General features: G+C 28.4%; 1 protein-coding gene across 3 annotated transcripts in view; it reads left to right on the forward strand.

The window, feature by feature from the left end:
- The first annotated feature begins 10,976 nt into the window (after positions 1–10,976).
- LOC113556194 (LIM/homeobox protein Lhx3) overlaps positions 10,977–26,743 on the forward strand; it is a 49,157-nt gene continuing 33,390 nt past the window's right edge. For all 3 annotated transcript variants that reach the window (XR_003405456.1, XR_003405457.1, XM_026961003.1), the window contains exon 1: positions 10,977–11,402. Coding sequence is in view for 1 of the 3 variants with exons in the window: in XM_026961003.1 (XP_026816804.1) it covers positions 11,219–11,402 (184 nt within the window). In the remaining 2 variants the exon portion in view is untranslated. The remainder of the gene's footprint in view (positions 11,403–26,743) is intronic.

Here is a 26,743-nt window from a genome sequence, read left to right on the forward strand (position 1 = left end):
TAGAAATAAGTCTATTTTTCTATCAACTGGTTTGATTCCCATCATTTCAGACGCAAAAAAATCACCTACTTCATCTGGTGTTAAAAATGGCAATCCAAATATATATTTTAAAAATCTACCAATCTCAGAATTTTTATTCCTATAAAAAGTGGACAATTTTAGATCTTGAATTTTACGCCACCGTGATTGACCTAAGTGAAATCGACATCCCCTTAAGTCTATTTCTGGCCAAAGCATATACGGCATTACGTATAGGCTTTTTAAAATCTGCATAAATAGTTTTTGGTGTAAATTTTAACTGGAGATTATCACGTTCTGTTCTTAAAAATTTTAAAGCTTGTTCATACGTGTTTTTAGTTTTGTCTGGCAGTAAAAAAAATACTAATGGAATATAATTATTTGAATCTTTTAATCCATGAATAGAAAAAATTGTGTGAATTGTTTTGGTCAACATTTAAAGGTTCCATCAACATAAATAGTACTAATTTTACTTAAATGAGATAAGTTTGTATTGCAAGAAAACATAATAATGTGTGTAATTGGATCATTTATAATTAAAAAATGTTCGTCATTATTTGTATATATCGTCGTTTTTTTCAATAATTCATGAACGTATTCAATGGATGCGGGTAACATTGATAATATGGAAGACCTCGCACGATGGATATTTTTTCTAATTAAGTCTATATTATTAGAGATAATTGTATTAAAATCATGATTAGAAAGTTCTTTATGAATAAATTTCGCTGGTTTTTCACAAAATAACATCTACAGCTTTTCTTTTTAATTTATTATTAAGCTTTTGACGATTTAAATTAGTTTTTTCAGTTCTATCATGGCCGTGATTTAAATTTTCGAAGACAATTTCTTTATTTTTTCCTGATGTAAAAAATTATTTTAAGTACCTATATGCCTTATTATAAAAATGTAATTACTATTAATTTAGTTATCTTACCAATTTTTAGATATGCTTTACATTGTTTTAGAATACACTTCCACCGTTCAATATTATTATTCAATTCTTTATGAAAACAAAATTTAAATTCATTTTTAATTATTAAAATTTTACCTTTTTCACTGTACACAGTATCCATATTTAATAGGTATATTAAATGACACGTAAACGCACAAATCACGACTGAAAAGTTTATTTAGTTTCTTTAACTGAAATATCATTACATATTATTTTTATTTCTATATGATATGATATTGATAAATTCGATTATTTGGCGCAGTAACTGAAATAAATATCTTTATTTCTAAAATATTTGATACTAGACAGAATTAGTATATTATACATTAAGAATAACCTGGGACAGAATTAGTATGCTCATTAAAAAAACCTGGGACGGAACTAGTATATCTTTAAATTCAATTTGTATACATGGGACGGAGGAACTCAGATGCAGCCAATTTACCAATGCCGGTGTAAGGGTCATTCGTTACACTGACCTCAGAAGTGTTTTATGAAATAAGCGTATGTGTTTTCAACCATTTCAGCTATGTTATACTTTATTCTTGCTTGGTTTTTATGCGTGTAACTCATAACGAGTGATATGACACAACACTGCAAAAGAAAAATCGATCACTCTTTGTATAATTATACGGTGGATAACACGACAGACACGAGTGATGGGTCATGACGAGACGGGCGGCAAAATATTGTACCGCTGGTGGGCTAACGGCGGATCAGGAACGTTTTGGGCTGTCGTCATAATATTTTTTTTCCCAAACGTGTCGTTGCAGCGTATGCGCGATGTGCATGTTCCCCTACCCCCACCCGCCAACAAATTACACAGTGTAGTATTCCCCAGAGCCTTGACCATATTGATGTCGCCGGGGCAAGTCCCCGAGGAACTGCATCGGTTTGGTTTCCCGCAGCAAAGGCGCCAACTTATTGAAGAAAAAAAAACAAATACACGACGTACTTGAGCGTATTATATTCAGACTTTTCTCAACAAAGTGGGTCTGGATAGCCAACATCGGTACCGGGTAAGAGCCGAGTCTTAAATATGAAATCGAGTACTCGGTCATCGAGTAATTGCCGGGTACTCGGAACATCTCTAGTGCCTACCATAATATTACCGTCTATCTCCGTCGACTAGGTACAATGGGTAAACCGTAAAGGTGGATATAAAATCGGGGAATCGTAAGTTCCTACACGGCACGCATATAAAAAAAAATATATAGCATATTTTATGTAATATTATACTCGATATATTTTAATTATCAATCGGATGATACTGTCTTAAAAAAAATATGTTTTAATAATAAATTTCATTTTCATACATTTTAATATAATATTTTAAAAGTAATTATTGAAATTCTCAAATTATTTCAAGTAATAAATACATAAATAAAAAAATAAGAACTACAAATAGTTACACAAAAACAAAAATCAGTCAAAAATATTCCGAAGAAAAAAATGTTATAAGTGAAAAAAAAAGTATTCAACAAACAAAATCAACCAATACGATTATATTAAACATTAATACCAAGTAAACCACATAAAATATATTTTTTAAATTATTTTTTTATTATATTAAAATATATGACAATATCATCAGATTGATAATTTATAAATTATTATATTATTACCTATATAAAATGTAGTATTTTTACATTTATTAAATAATAATTTTATATAATAATAAGATATGTAGTGTATGAACTTACATATTTACCTTTTTTATCATGTAAGAACTTAATATGTACCTTATTCTATCGTATAGGAACTAACTAAACTACTAGGTCTTGTGTAGGAACTTACATTCGCTCATAAAATCTCTTCGAAATGAATAATAACCGCTATACTTATTAATCATTATCAGTGAGTTTATAGTCAAAAAACTTTGCTAATTTATATATGAAAAAAGTTATTATGATAAATGTACAGAATATTATTGATGTATTTGCATATGAAAATAAACATCGATTTTGAAATAAAATATTTTGATTGTCATTAGAAAATAATGTTCATAATTTTTATAAAAACTCAATATCTATAAACCACATAAATCGAGTTGATGGAATACAACTTACAAGTGATTACTTTCATATTTTTATTTTGCCAGAAGATATATACTTTATTAATTTTTTTTTATCATTATGAAGTATATTAATATCACTTACAGATACATATAAAATATCAACGTTACATCGCGTTTCGCCGCTTTTTAAGTACATATATAGTTCCCGTGTGTATCTACCATACAGCGATCAAAGATTGATTATTACCAAGCAATTCGTTTTATTTGATATTGATACGGTAAAATATTTAACCAATAACAATCAGTTATTAAAACAAAGTATGTTTCTTGTGATAATAATGTACTTTATAAAAAATGTAATTAAATTTTGCTTTTTAGATGAAAATACTACTTACACTATATTCACATAGTTTATTATTCAGTAACCAGATTAAAGTAACAAGGTTAAAACACATAGTCTCAAATGTTATAGGAAATGCTTTTGTTAATATATTTTTATTCCGTAAGCTAATGCTAACGTAGAAAACTACTAATTATTATTATTCTAAAAATAAAATATTAGATTTTATAAATATTTTAAATACACAATGAAAATTATAAAAACTTAGATTCTACTATCTATAGTATTTTCGAATTTTTAACTTATTTTTCACACGCTGATATGAAATGTTTTTCTCGATAAAAAGGCTTAAAAATATATTGCAAGGTCTTAAGAGTTGTTAAAACCAAATATTTCATCAACAGAACACGTATATTATGTAAACATTTAAATATTCTTAAATGGTAAAATTCATCGAAATCGTTTAATTTTATTTATATAATAATTATATAATTATATACCTATCTATAGGAAGAAATCATCAACGCCCATACGCCCGAATACGATACTGACTTCTTGTATATCATTTTAATTTACAATTTAAAATATCGTTATTATAATGACGAGATATAGACAAATATGCGTAGGTACATTATGACGTGATAATAATTGATTCGGTTCGGTGTACATGCAACGTCATAATACAGTAGGTACTCTATTTTATTTATTTTGTTATTATTATTATTTTTTTAATCGAATCAAAACATGTGGATCCATTTAAATACAATGGTGTAAATGCAATAAATCTTCACAGCTATTATGCTGTGTTGGTGTTTCAACCCTGTTTCGAACGCACGAAATTATATCTAGTACGGTCGATTGCGCACGGTGTTTTTTTTAGCCGGGTGTTCGACGTCCAAAACAAGTCATTTCTCATGTATATATATATATATATAACAGAGCTATAATAATTGTACCATCAAAAATATTATGTTAACATTCTTTTATCGCTTTATATGCCTCACGATTGTAGAATAGAATATGCTCTATTTTACTGAAGTTATTACTTTAAACTACTTTAGAGGCTGTCTTCTAGCTCGTCTATCACGTGGTCTACCCGATTTTGTTTTTTATTTTTAAATCCCGTATCCATTTTGTTAATACCTCTTCACCGTGTTTCAATTAGGTATCTATAAGTTATGCAATAAATATAATTATGTACAATACATTGAACCGTGGTTTGCTTCACAAGTTTTAAATTATTTTTATTTTTCAATTATTAAATTGGAAAAAACCCACATAAATACTAAAATATAATAAGCGTACAAATAATTGTATATCATTTTTTTACGTTTTCATTAATAACACCTGTATTATATGTAATATAGTCAATACCAAACTATACCTTATTTTATCATTATATTAATTTAACCAAAAATGTTTTAATCAATTTATGTCACAAGATGTATCAATATGACGATTTTTTTTGCCACTATTATTAATCATAAATAGTTATTACTATAACTTTATTATATACCTATTGCAAAATTATCTTTGATACACCTTACCACATATTTGGTATAATTCTATATGTATTATAATATATTATTCATTTATAAATTCTTTATATAAAAATAAAAATAAAAAACGCACATTAAATATTATTAAAAAGCAAATTTATGCATATTTCATCGTTTAAACATTTTTAAGGCATAGTTTGATATTTTATAGTGCATAAAATAAAGATTTTTTGTGCATGTCCTCCGTTTACTGATAATTTATCTTTTTCTTTTTTTTGGTGGTGAGGAGGAAGAAATTTAAAATATTAATCTGTATTGTATTCTTCATTTAAGGTATAACCATTAATAAAATAAAATGCAAAGTGGACATAAAATATGTTGATTATACCTAAGTAAAAAATCCTTTCCAAAAATATGTTTACAATCTTAATAATTAACGTGATATTTACAAGTATGTACTTGTATAATAATAATTAATAAGTTAGATTCATTTATATTATTGTTATATATCAGACGAATGTCCGATGTTTTTTGCAATGGACAACTGATATTTCAATTATTATAATTTTTATTTTCATCTGGTTTTCAATAATTCAATCAATAGTTTATTAAGCTACCAATATAAGTATTAAGTTTTGGTAGATTATAAAATAATAAAATTTTATCTTACAAAATAGTTACCGACAGAGGAGTAAAAGAAGTATAAAATATACAGCATACACATAGGTAATACATTATTCAACTAACATTAAACTCAAAAGTTTTCGTCATAATATCGTTAATTTTTACTGTTAACTTTAAAATGCAGAATTAAAAGCCCTTTTCCCTAGCTTCACCTGAAAAAGACCCTATTTTTAAGAGCCATTTTCTTTAATCGCTGCACTTTGGCTAAATCCACAGAGATAACAGACATAATAGTATTAAAAAAAGTTAATTTGTTTAGGTGCCGTCAACAAGGTTTTAGTTCATGGTAATCGAATTACTTTATACATTTTCACTTTTACACCTGTACATTTTTCAACTGAATAACGATTATCTCGAATTACAATAAAGACCTGAACGCACATAAATTTTTAACATATGCGTACAAGATAGACAATGTTCTTCGACCTTATTATAGTCGCAACCAATTTTAGTAATTATCTATGTTTTGTACCCTATTTATCTATATATTTATATATTTTTTTTTTCATAAGCCGATTGACTATTAATTGTGGTTTAGGTATATGTGAAAAACGGGTACAATTTTAAAAATTTAGTGCCTATTATTATTAATTATTATAATGTTCACTTTATTTGCTTCGCAAAACTCATTTAAATTAATTTTTAATGTAATTTTTTTTTAATTATAAAGCTTAGACGTGGTCCGAAATTAAGTTGCAATCCACCGGATGACTATAAAGGCTAGAATAATATAGAGTCTATATTTTCGTGCAGAAAATTCGAGCGACCTATCAATACGATAATTTAAAAATAAATACATATTAATTTATTGTTCATAATATTATTCTCAAGATAAGGCCTCATCAGTGCTTATAAATAATGTAATGTAGGACTTCTAAGGTAAATTACAATTGTATCATTTCATACATCTATAGTCTGAATTTAGATTAATATTTACAATCATTATAATTCTCAATATCACATTTTATTTTTACAATAACAACAGTTAATTTAGTAATAAAAATATATTCGTTCTAAATTCAATTATTGGATCGTATACACAATTCATATAAATAAATACTTATGATTTTATTTTATAACTTTTTTAAGAGAAATTTTTGCATTTATACGTTGATAAACATGACTTGACTATTACTAATAATAAAATAAACGAAACCAAATACATATATTATGACTCAATGTTTGGATTTTAAATGTTGAGGAAAGCAAATAGTAATGAATGTTGGCGTTTAAATAGTATGTATTATACGATAATTAATGATAAAATGAGTGAAAATTATGTGTAGTTTATTTTTGTGTTTCTTGATAATTTTTCTTAAGCATAATAAAAACTTGAAAAAACCCAAACAAATTGTTAAAATAGTAAAAATTACTATTACCGTTATTAAAATCTGTTTTACTGTTTTAGTTGATTTGCAGTATGATATTTTATACTAAGCCGTGATAAATAATAATGACTAAGTTGATATGTTTAAAAGTTATTATTTTTTTCATTATCATATAGATGTAAAATAAATTTCAAAACTTTTTACTCATTTTCGGGTCGATTTTTTATGATTAAAGTTTGAATAATGGTAAATTTTCAAACTGTAAACTGATATTATATATTTTAAATGGACTGAAATCATCTATGTAAGTGATATAATATTATACAGTATATCCCAAAATGTATATATTACCCTTAGTATCTGCAGCAAATCAATATATTTAAACGTGGATTTTTTTTTTACAGTAATATTTATGAGAAAATTTTAATTGACTGGCATAAGTTTCTAAAAGGTTTTTTTTTTATTAAATTACTAAAAAAGAAAATATTTATACAATTTAATTTTTCAATATAATCATTATTTTGACGTTGTAGTACAGTCCTAAAAAAATGGTAAAATTGAGTGGAAATAACAAATATAATATTATGTTACCTAACAAAATATAAACCTTATGCTTTAATCAACCTTGAATAGAACGCCGATTTAGAAGTCTATTTGTCGTTAAAAATACATTTTTCTCTAAGTACGTATATTTATTATTTATACTAATTATTATTAATTTAATAATTTGATACAAATATAGGTACTTTAAGAAAAATCAAGTTCCAAGAAATATTATTAGAATATTAAATCAATACTACGAAATAAGAATATTTAATGATGGGATGAAAATACTACGTATATTAAGTTGACTTTACTTTCTCCCCCTTTTAAAAATCCCCCAACTTTTGGGTCATTATTGCTACACCCTTCACGAACTTTACTCAGTAATATCAGTTTATTTAAGAAATGTATTATTGTATAATATATATTTTCCATGAATTATATGTATCCATTAAATATTTTACTGAAGGACATGCATATACTATACATCTATTACAATGCTTATAACTTGTATAAGTTACAATAGCTTGCATAATTGTTTTAACACAATATTGTATATAATTTCACTTAATTTATACGTTTTTAAATTAGAACAGAATACCTACTTTTGTTTTTCTATAATGTAATCAGGTATTATATCTATAATCGCGTTGTATTACATTTTGACATTGTTTTATTTTACGAAAATCAATAAAATTAGAAAATTATATTATATTACTTAGTGTACACCGAAAATGTTGGCATTTGTTTTTATGTATGATTTATTCACGTGTTCCATAAATATTTTAAATTAGATGTCTACAAATATGGTTAATTTCTAGTTCTTTGACGTAGAACTCTGATAACTTTAATAAACTAATAAATCCGTAAAGGAAGTTTAACTATATTTTAATAAATATAATAGAATTGTATTATTAAAGTAATATTGAATTTCTAGGTCTTTAATTTTTGTCTTAAAATCAAACGCGTCTAGCTATATACATTTTAATCTAAAATAAAATCAATTTCTCAAAAATGATTTATTCTAAATAAAATAATATTTAAAATAGCATTAGTTTATTTATAAACTAACTAAATAAATTAATAAACAAATAATTTAAACGTAACTTCAAACAATAACCCAAAAAATGATCAATATTGTTTAATGTCTTAATTTAAATTATTAGCTTGTGGCTTTCCAAAAATGTAGCCATCACTTTCATAAAAAAATAAAAACACATTAATCATCATTATTCATTGAAAAACCAATACACTACTGGCTTCGATAGGAATCTAAAACATACAAAAATTATTTTATGCATTTTTAATTTTTACACATCAACATAAACTATTTAAATAACATCATTAAATTAAAGAATATAATAATAATAATAATAATAATAATAGTTAATTTATCTGAAAATGAATTTTTGTAAAAATTACAAGTATTATGGCCCAACTTGCTACTGAGGGAAACCTCTTGCTGATGTAATTAGAGTAATAATAATAATAATAATAGATAATTAAGATAATCCAAAAATAAGACCGAGACAAAATAAAACAGAAATAATAAAAATAATAGCAATAGGTAGTTAAAGCAATGTACCTATTATAAATCACTGTATTATATTGTACTTTAAAACTGAAAAATTAAATATTGACATTGCATAAAATATGATTTACAAAAGACTTAAAAACATTAAGTTAATTTTACATTATTATAAATGTACTTGCGTATTTAAAACGTTGAAAAATGTATGTAACTATAATACTATGTACTATATAAATGGATCGTATTATAGTAAAGTAAACCCTGATAATCCAACATAATACTAGCGTAGCACGTTTATATTAATGTAGCCCCCGGCGGTAGTTTTGTTATAAAATAAAAGTTAAAACTACATTGATAACCGTTGTTCGGTTTATTAATATGTATTTTGTTTGTTTTTTCCAAAGATACGCCGTTTAATTTTCCAGAAATACGTTATCCAAAAAAGTAATTCGGAATAATTATAATAATATTTATTATATAGTTTTAAGTGTATATATATATTTTCAATAATTTGATACAATATTTACTAATTTCGTGTATAATAATTATTATTTGTGTTTTTATAGATGGTATATCTACATGCGTAAATATATAATTTTATTTAATAATTATATTAATAAATAAAAATTATGTAATCATCGAAATATGTTTTATTTGCATTTTATGTTATATTATTTAACACAGACTATGATTTATGACCGCATATATAGGTATTTTTTTTTTTTTTGATTTGTGCTACAGCTTTCAGTCACATTGAAATAATTCTTTTAAAACTAAATAATATCAAGAATTAAAGAACTTTAAGGAACAATCGTTGTGCAAGGAATATAAAACAACGCGCTCAGCCTAAGGATTTCTAAAGTATAACACCATAAGCTGAAGGGTTTGAGGTCGTTTGTTTTGGTATGTATTTTTTTTCCCCTCGCACTCAGTTTTTTCATTTACATCGATATTATTATTTATTCGACGAGTACTGCGCTTCTTTTACCGATGTCGGCGGCTGCGACGTTTATTCTCTCTCCTCTCGATTCCCTCGGATCCGTATACCACCGCATTGCGTTCGTTTGGCTTTTGGGATGCGACTGGAAGGAGGGACTGGGGAAAAAGCTATAGGGAGAAAGCATTATTACGTATGCCCACACACACACACAAACATAACATTCACACGCACACCTATATACTATTGGATGCGCGGTGTACCGGTGAGTGTGTACATTTTCATATCCTCTTCGCCGCCCACCCTTGTAACACACACCCCTACCGCATTCACCCCCTTACCACGCATACACAAGCTCACAGAACCCCGTCGTTTTCTTTTTTCAATTCTTTTTTTTTTTTTTTGCCAGCGCGTCCTCCGGCGACAGTGGATGCGCACTCGGCATGCAAACGGTCTGAAGTTACGTCGGAGTGACGTGGTGGCGAGGGGTGGATGTATAGGGGAGGAGAATGGGGGCGAAAAGAAAACCCGGCAAAAACCACCGCCGCGGCGACTGGATTTTTACCGCGCACGCGCCGCCGCCGGAACGCGCGCAATGGCGGTAATACCACGAGGGACGGACGCCGAACACAAATGAGGGTGGAAGGGCGGCGGTCGGTGCGTGTGTACATGTATATGCGCGCCGACACTTAGCAAAATTAAACCCCTCGGGCTGCAGTGGCGGGAAAACGCGACGTGGAAAGCGGGGCGAAGAGAGTTGGGGCGAGAGAGAGCGCGCGCGCGCGCGAGCGTATTGCCGCACCCTCGCCCGCCACCACATCCGGTCGAGGTACCCATTCGGTTTTCCACGCTTTCCACCGCCGCAATCGCATAACGCAGAGGCCAAACCTCCACCGCCGCCGCCGCCGCACAAAACCATCGCCGTCCCTCATCGCCGCCACCGCCACCGCCAGCCGACGAAAGTTCGGCCGCCGCCGCCCGATGATAAAAGCCCGCGTTACGTCCGTGTGTATAACTACGTACAATCTTCCGGTATCGCGCCACTGCCACCGCCGCTGTCGCGACCCACGCGCACGCACACGTCGCCGCTGTGGCCGCCACGCGTGGTCACGCACACGCACGCACCCACACGCGACAGTCGCGCTTCCGCCGCCGCCTCTCGAGACATTTGCACCGTCAACATACGCCGGCCACTTGGCGGAACCAGGTCGCAGTTAGTAACACCGTCGTCGTTGCTTTTGATGACGGCCACTGGTGCACCCATTCGCACCGCCGCCGCAGTCGACAAAACCACCGCCGCCGCCGCCGTAACCACTGCAGCCGGCGGTTGACGACAACCGGCGGGTCAGCGTAAACCGCGGGCGGTATGTCCACGGTGCTGCAACAACCGCCGTCCGGAGGAGCACCACAATCGTCGCTGCTGCCGCACCTGCATCCGCACGGCCACCACGGCCATCACTTGCACCATAGGCCGGCCGCCGAACTACAGGCTGCAGCCCACAACCCGGATGTCCTGCTCGCCCTGCTAGCCCGGAACAAAGCTCTGGAAGGTAAGTCCGTCGCCGTCGCCGGCGTGCGGTTGTCGTAGGCGCCCGCTGTAATTTGTCTAGGGGGGGGTGGGGCAATGTCAGGATTTGAGAAGAAATATTATAATTTTACCATTTCAAAACCACGGCCTTTATTGTTTTTTATTCGTATATATATTTTATATTATGTTATAACAAGTATAGATACACACGTATAGGTAAAGTTGACTTAAAAAAGGTTACCTATTATTCATACAACCACTTTAAATTTGTTATAGTAATTTATCTTAGAACATTCGATTTCAAAAATATTTAAAAAAAGCGAGGGGGCAAATGCACTAGGTTTTCCCCTCCGGACGTTTATGGTGGTTGTTAATGCCCCGAAAGATTAGGAGGAGGATGCGTCGGGCCGGTTATGAGATACCGTCTCGTACATACGCTAAGGCGAGATCCGGTCTCCTTCGACCCGGTCGTTTATATCGATCGGACCAAGCGTGTCTTTTGATAAATTAGTAGATACACGTGATTATTCGGAGATCTTGTTTGGAAAAGTGTTGCGGCACCGTTTTTGTCTTTCGTAAAACGCATGCGATCGAAATGATCCGGTTCGATCGTTCATCGCATTTTCACCCGTACTTGTCACTGGCGTTACTGAAATAGTAGATTTGTAAATTTGTGTATTTTTGAATTCGTAATAAGTACAGCAATATACTTGCCAATCGGACTTGAATATATACATTTATAATCGGTTAATGATTTGAACATTACACTTATAAGTTACGAACAAAATCTGTAATTCATGATTTTCCGTGAATATCGCAAATGTACCTTAAGCGGGAAACCGGAACAAGTAAGACCCGACATGCTAACCACCTAGGAAAAACGTCAAGTTTCGTGTTTTGTTTGTATACAATTATAAACTCGAATACAACATTGTAGTTGGTTTTCTAAGTACATCTGCAAACTGTATGATTTTCATTTTTTTTTACTCGAGAGTTTTATTTCATAACATAAGCTCTTTGTCTGTATAAGTAAAATACTATTGGCCGTATCCATATGTAAGGTATTATACTATTTAGGTGCTGCGTACTAATATATTCAATGTAAACTTCGTGAAATAGATATCGGTATTTTACCCCGATCAAGTTTTGCTTAATTAATAAAATATTATAATTGTGTACTGCGAAGAAAAAATAATATTGTGATAGTAGTTTTAATTTGAAATAGTAGAGTAACTACGTGAATCCGATTAGAATTATACTATAATTATTGCTGTAATCATAACCATTAAAACTAAAAACAATTGATAACAAAATATAGATTACATTACACATAACCAAACATTTGGAGCAAGTACCGTCGATAATGTATAAATTTGCCCACTAGAAATACAAGTAAAACTACCTATGTCTCGTATACAATTATACTCTATTTTCATTATTAATAATCCGTTTAGAAAATGAACAAGAAGAAACCGACAGAGTATAGAAAATAAAAAAAAATTAAAATATGTTACAATTCAAGGTAGTAATTATTTCACAAAAAGTCACATTTTCCGTTTGATGGAATTCATAAAATGTGTGTTTATTACGCATTAACGCTAAAAACGCATTACTTCATACGACACAAGTTCGTGAAATGAACCATTTTGTGAAGAGTGCTACTATAGATACTATATAGTTTTATTAGGGACAATGTAACATATATGATACAATAAAGTACTCTTATATGGATTTATTTAGTGATAAATGGTATAGGTATTTTATATGTATATATATAAGTTATAAATAAACTGCGTTATACGTAAATAAGTATAAAATATAAACCTTCAAACTTGTTATTTTTATTACTTTACCTTTTAAATAGCAAAATACTAAGTATTATTTATTTTGTTATTGACATGAATTCAATCAAATCTATAATGACTATATTCACCTAATTTTTTCTTAAACAACCAAACTATATACTATACCAATTCCGAGTATACCTTAACTGATTAAATATTTACGATAGGTATACATATAGGTACACATCATATTATATGCTCCATAATTTATTTCAAGTAGATACACAAAATGATGAATTTACAATATTCACGTATATATATTTCTCATTGAAATAGTAAGAATATTTCGATTTGGATAGTATGAAAATATTTTAATATTGTATTTTATTTATGACACAATTTAATATAAATTCAATTCGCGGTATTAAAATTATTTATTTAAAACGCATTGAATGCAATAATTTCATATTAACGTGAAATTATTAGTCTTGATTGTAAACACACTCGTCCATATACAAAATATAATGATTGTTGAAATACTTAAAAATTTGGAATATGTAAAAGCCTAATAAATATGCAAAGGTGAGGTTATAAAAAATGCATACTATATGTAATTATATTACGAGTAATCAATATCATAGTCAATTCCATTAGGATATCTACCTAAAATGTAAATATATTTTTTCTTTGAATTGTAAACGTATATATTGACGAAAGAATGTAATGAAACCATGCATTGGCTTCCTATTTGTTTTTTATTGTCATTAATAGACTGATATTCATTTAACAAAGCTCTACACCCATTTCACTTCGCGTACCTTGGAGATCATCTATTTTGATTGTTTTGGTAATCTAACTCAAAAGTCAATTACCATTTCGTATTAAATATTAACCTAGCCATATTTATAGATATAAGGTAAATATTTATTTTAAAAAGAGATGTATTATTGATTACCTTTAATAGGTTTATATAATCAAAACTATTTTGCAATAATAACATAATATTTTTCATGTAAATATGTTAATAATAAAATGTTTTATTTTTCTAATGTATTCAAAATTATTAAAAAATTAGTAAATATAATAAGTATAAAATATATTTATAATGAATTTATAGAGAACAATAATATTTAAAAACCAGCATGAAAATAAAGACATTATAAAAGAAAAGTGTTATCAAGTATCGCAATATTATGTAAATAGCTACATATGCATTTGATTGTATTAATAATAAAATTGTATGTGGGAATCATTGCGATAATTTATGAGTGAAAATATGATTGTTGTTGGAATAAGTTCTTTGTGGCCCAGCATGAAGTGACTTTGTAGTTTGTCTTAGCTCTTTTATATGAAAAAAAAATACATCGATATGGCCAACACTTTCCTATCCATTGTATAATCATGTATAAAAATATTTAGTAGATTTTTGTGTTTTATTTTTACCTAATGTTTAATGAGTTAGCCCATCAATCTAGAGTAGGTAATCGATTAAATAATGTATACTCCATAAAGGCTAATATAGATCATAGATCTTTTCTTTTAAAAAATGGTAGTCAAATCAAAATCCCAAATAAACCAAATAGTAAGATAGGTGATAGTGTAATTATGTTTTCTAAAGTTCTGCATAATAAGAGTTACCACACACTTTTTTATCATAATAGTTAATACAGTCATGGTTACTTGCGTACGCTAAACGGTGGTAACATGTAAATACATGATAGTTATTATTTTTAAATAAAAATACACTTTTTTAAATTTAACTTGATAATAATTAACGCTTTGTCAAGTATATAGTTAATACATCATCGTATAATAATGAATATAGATGAATACCAAGGTCCGAGATTAAGGTTAAAGGCAATTTTACATTTTTTTAGAATGGTTGATTATGTCCATTAGAGTTGAGATAATTCGGAATGAAATATAGAGAATTTCTCGTAGAGTGGGAAGGAACACGAAAAGATATTAGGTATATGAGTTATTATTTCCCACGTGGATAAATTATCTTTGTGTGTTCGTAAAAATAAATGTCGTCTATAAACATTTTAAAATATTCAAATTCATACTTAACTTTACAGTCAAATTACTAAAATAAACCATGCGAATTTAAATATTAATTACTATACATCAACACAAAATAAATATCAACATTAAAATAAATATTTTCATTGTTAGGTATGACATAAATAAAACAAAAATACATTTAATATTATATGAAAACAGATATTGTGAAATATGAAAGTCAAACTACATTTTTTACTTATGCGAATTACAGAAATAATAAAGGAATCATTAATCATTATCATGGTAAATAATTGTTGGATTCGAATTACAGGGTAAAACACAGACATCAAATACAAAACTGATTGTATGATGGCTATCAGATTTTATTTGATTAAAATACTAACATATATATATAATACTCAGTTAACCTAACCTCAGTTATTCGTAATGGTCAGTGGTTGTCATCACGGACTTGTTTAATCGTAGAACATCACCAACGCTACTCCGTCCCACCTCTCCTGTAATTGAGTGAGGTGAAATAGTCGAACAAATCATACTGTTTGTTTCTTGAACTCGAAATGGTGGTTGATAGGTCTTATTATATCGGTGATACGCTGCAATGCTTGTACTTTGTACTAGCGGTTGCTGCAAACCGCAATATGATTTTAATTTCAAATAGACACAAAACTTAAGGCGGCATAATGCATTAGTCGTTGAAAATTTTCAATCTGACCTGATCTATACAAATCAATTGAGACTAATATTTTACCCGTTTGATTGAACACTTCGTCTTTTCATTTTAAATAATATTTATATAAACCAATGTTTGGAAGTATACTTCAATTGTCTTATCAATACCGTTAAATTATAAGACTACGATAGACATGAGTAAAGGACGCACATCGAAGACAGGTATATTAAAGCCATGATTATTACCTACTCTAATATTGTATTAAATGCTTTATGGATGTTCTCATCTCCACTGGGTCGCAGATAAAAAAAAAACTGATTAAATATTTATTGTTCTATTCTATATCCTATTTTTTTCTCTGAAAGTAATAAACTAATATGTTTTTATGCTATTAATGCATATATATTTTATGATAATTTATAATTAGTTTAATCGTTTTGTAACTCTCTATCTCCAACACAATAGCATAAGTTTACAGGAGATAGATAAATCAATTTAATGTATTATTTAATATGTTATCCTTATCCTGTCAAATATATTTCTGATGAATAAAAAAAAAATTCTTAATTTGTTACCTTCATTTGAAAGTTTAATTGGCATGCGTTAATATATAACATTACTAAAGTCAGTGTTACTGACACAAATATTATCAAAAGTTACTTAATTAAACAGCATAAATTGTATACCTATCTTCTATGTTTTCTTATAAATTGTTTAGGTATTAAATAAAAATTATTAATTTTACTTAAATGTTTCTAATATTCTGATTCTGAACTATGGAAAATTACTTTAGATACTGGCGTTATTCTTGTATGGTAAACTTCGAAATACTAAGAAGTTATTAGATATACTAATGCGGATATGTATTAAGTTCCTAAACTCTGATGGTTAAACTGTCAAACAATATATAAAGTGCACATAAAAGATGGAAAATGATACAAAAACCAATTATTAGAAGTGCTCTATTGAATAGCATTACAATATTGACATTTATTCCCCATATGTGCATTTAAGGTTACATATAACGTATTCTCTCGTTAAAAATAAACGATGATAAAAATATTGATTATCTCATGATTCTTATGACGGTAAAGACATTAGAGATGACTTTTTTCAGAATATTATCAATTTTACTTTACGTCTTTATGGTTAGTCTATAGCTTATATTCTTTAATATAATGTACAACATAATACAAGTTATTTACCTTTATAATTATAAGATTGTTCTCCAAGTTTTTTTTGCATTAAAAAAAAATATTGAATTACCTTTAAATATATTATTTAATAAAGCATATTAACATAAATTAAAATAAATTAATATTTAAATGTGGTTAAGTATGCGACCTACCAACGTTTCTTTACTTAATTTTTTTTTTAAACAGTTAATTTATTGTATAATTCTCACAAATTTAAAAAATAAATTAAAATAAACTATAACAAATAAAAATATAAACTTTACGAACAATGTTATGTATGTGTATAATTAAATTATTTTACTTCAATATTTTTAACAAAATCTAATGATATATTTGTAAAAACTAATTTAAGTATCATTTATATAAACTTAAAAAAAAGGAAAGTAGGGAACCGTGTTAAGAATATATTTTGAATCACTAAAAATAACTATAATCTTTATTCTTCGTTTAAATAACTAAATATGTCCAAACCTAAAATATCTGTAAACAAAAAATCTGTTTATTTTTTAAATTTTTAGGTTCCAGTACAAAATACTTGATGTGAGTAACTTTTTAGTTGATTTTAAAACTTTTAAGTCGATAAAATTAAAAAAAAAATGTTATTGATATGTATAGCAAACAACTTAAATGAGAATCAAAAATATATCATTAGTGTAAAATCAATACAGGTATCGCTCCGCTCAGAATCTAAAATGTTTTGATAACAATAAATAATAATAATTAATAGTCAACGTAAAAATGACTGACTTAAAATACTAGATAGATCACACTTCAAACCAGGAAATTGTCACGTAAACCTGCGTACGATAAGTCACTTGTCAATGGAAGGTCAAACACGAATACAGCCAAATATTTATAATGTAATTCGATTATGATTTATATTGTCATTTATGTAATAAAAATATGACATTATTTTTAAATAAAAAGTATTACAAATTTATTTTGGATATAAAAATAATTTACTTAATAAATATTAGTTGCAATTCCTTATAAATAGTACTTTTTTCACTGTAATATAATTATTTTTTTCTGTTAAATAACCTAATATATTACTCTACTCTTTTACTTTCACTAGAAAATATTTGATATGATTAACTTAATTTAATTTCCGCTAAGTTTTGCTGTCGTTTTAAGCCATTTAGAAATAATGTATAGATACAGAGATGTCATGCAGTAGTAATTAAACGATCGAATCCATTGTTAAATCCCTCCAAAATACTGTTAGTTTTAACCTAGTCACTTTTAATTATATCAAATACGTTCCAGTAAATTGTGTCATTTTAAAAATGAATCATTGTTTTCACAGTTAATAACAAAACTAAGTTGATACTTTACAGTTAAAGTACTGTTATGTGTGAATACAATATGTACAATACTATGTGTACATCTAGTAAATGTAAACAGTTTAAATTGAGTCATATACCTAAGATATAGGCATATCATTACATTCCTATGTATACTTTGTTTAAATAATATTTTAAACAATATCTTCCTGATAGTCGATAATCAAATTAGGTACCAAATATAATAATAAAAAAAATTAAACACAACTAATTTATTATACATAGGTACCTAATCAATTTAGACAAAGACTGATCGTTTTCAGTTTTGGGGAGGCATTAATACAAATAAGACAATGGAAATATTGGTAATGATATACCTAAGAATAGAATTTTTAGTTGGATTTGCTTAAACATAAGCATCTACCTACAAACACTGTGCACATACTGTTTTGTCAATGCGTTAGTTACGGTTTAATAGATTCTAAGTACCATCAAAATGTATTATACGGGTCCTGGCTCTTTCCCCTCACGGTATTTTGCGTGATCATCCTCGAAACATAATAAATAATAATAATAATAATAATAATATAAAAAGGGACACACCGACAGAGCAAAAGATAACTATCAGCAGTAACATACGGCAGCACTCGGCGTCACTCGGAAAAATGACCGTTCGACTAGTCAAAATAATAAAGGACACGGGACCACCTGTTCAATATGGATATTACTATGATTAGTCGCATGAATGATGGGCTACCCTCCGCGGCGATGCCCCTTATTAGTCATCGTTATCGTGTATGCATGTGTATACTAGTTGCATGTAAATGACCGATTATTATTATTATTACTATAAGCAGGGACCTTGTGAAGTGCACGCATTACGCAAATGGTTTTCGAGACGAATGTTAAAAAAAATATATATAAACGGTCAATTACAACGACCACTTGGGTTTTTAGGAAATGTAATCACTAAATATGAAACCGTAAAGAGTAAAGAAACGAACATTGGAAAACTGTCCACTTCAATATTTAATAATAATATCGCAAATGTAAAATAGAATAACAAATTCTACAAGTTTCTACAACCTCAGTTTACAGGACTAGGTTTTCGCGGTTTATTGTCTGTACGTCAAATATAATGTTTCATTCCTGTGTACAAATATATATATTTTGTACCACACAAATGGTTTATTTGTCAAAATCGAATAACCCATTTGATTTGTATAAACAACACAATAATTTCATATAGTGATTGACGGGTTAAAATGTTTCCAATCATTATACATGATATAGTTCATCTTATTTTCATTAGTTATAAAATACAGAGCAAAAGTTATTATTGTTTTTGTTCTCTAAAAATTATATTAGAAATAAATAATAAGGTTTCATTGACCATGCATTTTATTAGAAGGTTTCTTTTAAGGATTCCGACGAAAACATTATTATACAATTATTGTCTATGATGTCTTAATAGAAAACTTATGTATTCTGGTTTGGTCTTGCGAGAGCATTTTGAAAAGTGATCATCCAAAGGTTATTATTTGCAGAGTAAAAAAACTTGTTATTTTCAGTGACTTGAGGAAAAATACTGCTGTAATCTTGTTTACTCGAAACCATAAAAAAGGGCCAAAGGTATACGATGCAAGTTTCATTTTATCGAGTCATTCCGGCGCTTTAATATGTTCTACTTAAAAGCTGGAGGGTTCCCCCGGTTCGACCTGCAATTAAAGGCGTTCGGAAAGGTTAAACACTTGCACCAACCGTTAAGTAATGAATGTTACTGCTGTTCACTGGTGTTGATTAAAACTTACAAAGACCTCTTTGCACCTGAGGCTTCCTTTTAGCATGTGATTAATTTTTCTTTTTCATTTTTTCTTAGTTTTGAGATTTCTTTTTCTTTCTTTTTATATCATAAAAAAAATTGAATATTACCTACATTGTTCCATAATGGTATGAAAGTTTCATTACAAATACCATTTTTAGAAAAAACAAGAAATGTAATTTTATTTTGAAAAAAACGTAAACTGCTGTCATTAAGTAACGTCTTTTTTAATTTGATTTTATGGTTAAAATTTCTAAAAAAAATAGAGTATTATAAGTATATAGGTACGTAATTTATATTTTATGCAATACAATAATATATCGAAGAAAAATATACACATAATAATACTTAATACATATGTTATAAATAATAAAAATATGTCTACTGAATTTGTATTATTAGCTTTATGACAAAACAATATAACGAAATGATCACATAACTATGTTGTTGTTTAATTGTTGCATCAGGTTTGGTTTTTATTCATAATACAGACTTAGTTCAGTCTACGGGTTTATTAGCATTATAATTTAACGAATAGGACAAATGTAAAATTGTAAATCTAAAAATATCAGATTTTTGGACTTAAGTATTATTTTTCTTGCGTGTTTAAGATTTTTAATATTTACGGTAAAATAATGAAATATTAAATATAAAAAAAAGCTCAAAAGTTACATTTTAATTACATTTCTGTTAACTATGGTTAATATCATGTTATGTCTACATGCAAATATTGTAAATATACCTCAGTATAAAAATATAAATCAAACTTAACATGAAGTTTATTTAACTAGTTTGTGTATACGGTTATGATAATATTATGTATAATTAAAATATACTCACATAAAAATATTATTTATAAAAAAATAAATCTTAATAAATATAATTAGTGTTTTATTTTCGCGGAAATTCCAAACAGCATATTATTATTATTTTTTTTATGCTTGGCTATGCTTAGCAGAACATTTGAAGTTTGACAGTCTGACAATGTCTTAAAAATAATTATTCACAATAAAAAATAATATGTTCCAATAAACTTTTAGTTTGTGAGCAAATGTTCGTTCTAATGATGTTCTTTTGTTATTATATTTTTTCTGAACAATGTTTTGGTTAGAAGGAGGGTTGAAAAAAATCTGTTTATAATACTGTTTTTAAAAAGTAATTTTATTTTTATTTTCTCAATAGTTCCACACATAGTCTTTCAAAAACCATAGAAAACTTTCGTACATGTTAAAAAAATTATAAGAATGCTTCGTTTATCGTTATCACAAGGTTTTTTTTTTTATTGTGATATTATATTTTATAGATTCCATCAAATTGAATATCGGAAGTCACAACACTCCGAATCGAGACAGTAATTTTGTGTGTTTAGCAGTCAGTCTATAATTAAGGATAGGACCATTATTTGAAAAAATAGTGTAACTAGTTAGTTTTACCAAAACTATAAATGATTAACAAGATGGATGCATTTAAGGCTGAAAGTTATTAATTTCATTAATAGTATAACACTAGTAAATATTTGTTTTTGATTCATAAGAAAAATGTATTAAGTAAATTATAACTAAAACGAATACATATTCTCGACTCATCAATTAGTATATGCATTTTTCAGGCTAAAAAACTATTTCTGATACAATAACCAAATATTATAGTTATTTTTAGCAGTGAGCGTGATGTGATTTAATTTACATATTAAAATTCAATTTTAGAAAAGAATAATAAAATCTCATTTTCACTTAAAACGTAATTGTTTTATTTTCACAATGTACCGAATCTTATGTGTTTTAGCTCGACTCTTCAGCGTTAAACAGCGGGTGACTATTAGGAAAGTGGAGAGAAAAAAATAAGGATGAAAACTAATCAACCGATGAAATACGTCCAAATGTTTCACTTAGTCCAAATGCCATTTTACCCCATGTAAAACGGCCAGCAGTTAAAATCGGTCGAGGGATTACCATTGATTATCACTAAACCTTTCCCCATAGGATAAGTCACAAACGACGATCGGCGTGCTAAGGATCAACACCATGAAAGGGGACATGTACACACATACTGTACGTTTTGAACACTTAGAGGGTGTGGATTATCATAAAACGCCGATGTACACATAAAGAGAAATTTAGGAATTAGCTTCGACTAAATTTCGTAATGGGGTTGACAAATCTCACAAAGGCCACACCGCTGCTTTTAGAATGATTAACTGAAACCAAACTATGCAAATACGAGGCAAAACTATGTTTATTATTACACTTGAGATTATTTCGTGACGAAAATGTGGTTAACAGATACACTATTACATCATATTTTAATAGTTTAGGTATACTAATTAATAATTATACTATCGAATCATAGATAAACAATAATTTAATTATTTTGATATCTAAATAAATCATAATTTCAATACATAAATAATATGTAATGACCATCATATATCTGCACGTATAATGTAAAACAAAAGTACCAGCTGAAATATTATAATATTATACCTAAATCTAATAATAATACTAAAATAAGTATGTTAATATTATGTTTATGCAGTTATGCGTATAATATTCTAATTATTATTCTATATATATATATATATTAATTTGTATATATTTGAAATGGGAATTTATTTTTGCAACAAACATTTATTTTTATTTTTATTTATGTTCCACCTTTAATTGCTGCTTAGATTATTAACTAATAAAAATAAATATTTATTATTGTTAAAAATAATATATACATTGTATTATCTTAATTTGTAAATATTAATTGCCTTTAAAAAAGGAAAACAAGTTTTAAAAAATAAATTAAAAAGAATTTTCATAAAGTTGTTTTTTCGTGCATTCGGAGCTTTATGTTGGTTGTCCGGATTTGTATTGTTTTTATTATTATTAAAACTCACGTCTAAACTAAACAGTATTGAATGGAAAATATTTCACATTTATAGGTGTAGAAAAAAGTAAAAACAATTATTTCATTTGTATCGATTATTAATAGTGTTTTGTTAATTTTGTCACAAATGACACATTTTTGGTTTCATTTTTTTATCAATTAGTTAACTATTATCTGGCCTGATTCTAATATTCTAATATACGTGTGATACTATAGTATCGCACATCCACGTATACATATAATTTAATTACATTTTTATATAGAAAAAAAATAATTAATAGGTACTTACATTAGAATTTATAAAAATATAATATCTATGTGTAATATGTGTATATTATTGAATTATTTCAATGTCACCTACAAACCAATATCTATAACACTTATTTATATACAAGATCTATAAAAATTGCAAATAATTTATTAAACACGATGTGTTGCCTTTTCTAAAGCGTAAGCCTTTTACTACGTCAAAATATTGTATTATTTAAACATAGTGTTTTGTGAAAAACAGTTTTATGTAGTTGTGTCATACTATATTGACCCAGTCATGGGTATATATTTTTTAGACCGTGTTACTTCCTACAACTCGATGACGTCGTGTTTGCTGTTACAGTAACACAAATTGTTTTCGGTTTATGTTGTACTGTATATAAAACAAACGCAAGTAAAAAAAAAAAAAAGAAAAAAATGTTGTTTGATTTTCATGTAGAACACCACGCCCGTGTGTTTTATATCACCCAAAAGATGGCACGTGACTTACGTTGTCATTGTTCGCGACTGCCATTGTTGTGCCGCACGAGACTTCACAATATAATACTCCACACGCATGAGACCTTTACAATAATGCAACCCGTACAAATCTCGTGCATTGTAAATGTTTCCCTAATGTGTTTCTAAATGACTGAATGAGCTTATTTTTTTCTCCCAATATTTTCCATGCTTTCACGCCTTTAAAACGCAAAACAATAACAACACACGTGTCTTCACGATCCCCATATGACAAATTGTCCAACGGTCTTGGTAGAATCATCAATAATGTAAACGAAGCGAACACAAAGCTACCAAATACAAATAGAATCACTAATGGGTGATGACAACAAAGCATTTTTATATAAAATGTATTCAAAGTTTCGAAAGCCGAGCGAGTAGTAGTGAGTATATATATTTTAACTAGTTCGAATAATCATATTCATATTTTTTTCTGTTGTATATTATCAGTATTTAAGTTTTCATTTAAAAATAACTACATTTTCATTCAATAATCGGCGTGCTTGAAAAATATAAGGTGATATTCAAATTGTATTTTTATTAATATAATTAAATTCTATTGAGTCTGCTTCCAACAAAAAAATCTGTCATGTACAGCTCACACCGTCCTCTATTGCAACATGGAAAGTATTAACTTAACTTATTAAATGCGTTTATTTCTTATTAAATTAATAGTATAAATTATTACAACCAGTAAAAACTGTTCTTATATTATTTTAATCATCAAGGATGTAAGTTCTCGTCTTGATTCTACTATATCATCTGATCACCTACGTTTTACTAAGTAAGAAAATATAGTTATATATATCTGAACATCGCAGACAATAAGATTATCACCAATAAAAGTTAAATAAAATACGCAGACTCCGGTGTACTAAAAAGAAACTTAACCAACATTTAAATCTACATTCACCATCCCGGTCTATTGTAATAATATATAGGCCCTAATAAATAATAAAAGAAGAGACAAAGAAAATCCCTACTCCTCGCCCTATATCTTTTTTTCATTTAAAAATACCTTATTACGACTGGGGCACCTTAGTTGCGTCCCACTATATTGGTTAAGTAGTAGAATTTTTATTTCGTTTTCAGGGGTTCTCCGAGGTATATTTTTTATAGTTATTTAATTAATAAGTTTTAAATACATTTTATGTAAGTAGAAATTCAAATCTAAAAGTTTTAAGTGCAATTTTTGGGATTTTTTCAATTTTGTTGAATTTATTCATTTATACAATTATTTTAGCTAAACATTTTAGCTTGACAGTCGTATAGATAAGTTATTACTATAATATTTCCAGCCATAAAATCCAATTACTAGTATAGAATATAGTGATAATGGTATCTTACCGAAATAAAGATAGTATCAATCAAGTCGGTAGGTATTCAATACAATACAAAATAATTTGTGAAATGTGACTGTTTGACTGTATACGTAGAATATTAATATAATATATGATGTAAAAAATAGTTGTATATATACAACTACCTACTTTTTTTGGTAAGATTTGAGATTATAATTTATAATAGTAAACTTAAAATATTTATAACAAAACGTTGTTATTTATAACTAATAAGCAAGTTCGTTCATCGTCATTCGTCATTGTGAACAATAAAACATGATTTCTATTCTACCTATTCTACCTATACTATATCGATTATCGGTAAAGATTTGTATTATATGTATGTGCATATAGCATTTAGTTTCGCAATGTTTTGGATTTACCAAGCTGATATAAAATATTTGATTAGGTAGGTACAGTATCTACTATTAATAATATTGTTGTGTTTAGTATATCTTTTACTGCAGTTCAGTCTTCGTTCTTACTTAGTTTTTAGTTTTTCGTGTATCTGCGTGAGCTGTGATAACTGCTTAGTTTTTATATATTATTTAAAATGGAAGTGCAAAATATTATAAGTGAAAAACAAAAGCATTTGAAAATATTTGATAATTATAAGTTCTGTTTCCATAAATGTTTGGCTAATAATATTCAACGTTGGAAATGTACGGTGAAAACGTGTAAAGCATATTTAAAAATTAACGAGAATGATCATGTTTTACTTAATGTGAGTGACACTGCTCACAACCACGAAGCAATTATAAATCGGCAAATTGTAAGTAATTCTTTTAAACGAAATGGTACGCAAGAGTTAAATAAAAGACCAGCTAAACTAATGCATCGACATTTAAAAGAAAGTATTGATGTCAGTGTTAAAAATACATTAACAATTACTGATATTCGCTATATAAAAAATAATTCGATCTCGCAATGAACAGCTACCAAAATTGCCAACGAATATTTTAACTGTGCACTCAGCTGTACTACAAACAAAAATGAACCTTTTTTGTTTTTAAATGATTCTATTAATGGTATAGTAATAACTACATGCAAATCAAATTTAGAGTTTTTAAGTAAAATTAAAACAGTGTATGTTGATGGCACGTTTGAATATTGTACAAAATTTTTTTGCCAACTATTTACAGTTTACGGCCTTTTTAACAATTATTACGTTCCTTTAGTATATTTTTGTTAAAAGATAAACAAACAATTACTTACTCTGAAGCATTTAAAGCTATTGATTTAGAATGCTAAAAAGTGCGTTCAGAATTTAAAATTGATATAATTTATGTTGACTTTGAAGTTTCTATTCACAAGGCAATTGAGCAAATTTGGCCAGAAACACTTATAAAAGGATGCAGGTTTCACCTAGGACAATCGTGGTGGCGAAAGATGCAAGACCTGGGCTTAGCTAAAGAATATGGGTTGAATGGAGAAGTTGACAACTATCTATCATATATTTTTGGATCATCGTTTTTGAGTCCAGAGGAAATTGGTGATTTTTTTTCATTTGAATTATCAGAAATACAACCAGTTGATTCTAAAGTTGTAGATTTCGCTGACTATTTAGTCAATAATTATATTTCAGAAGAATCACTTTTCCC

The sequence above is a fragment of the Rhopalosiphum maidis genome, chromosome 3 (assembly GCF_003676215.2).
Source record: "Rhopalosiphum maidis isolate BTI-1 chromosome 3, ASM367621v3, whole genome shotgun sequence".
In the NCBI taxonomy this organism is placed as follows: domain Eukaryota; kingdom Metazoa; phylum Arthropoda; class Insecta; order Hemiptera; family Aphididae; genus Rhopalosiphum; species Rhopalosiphum maidis.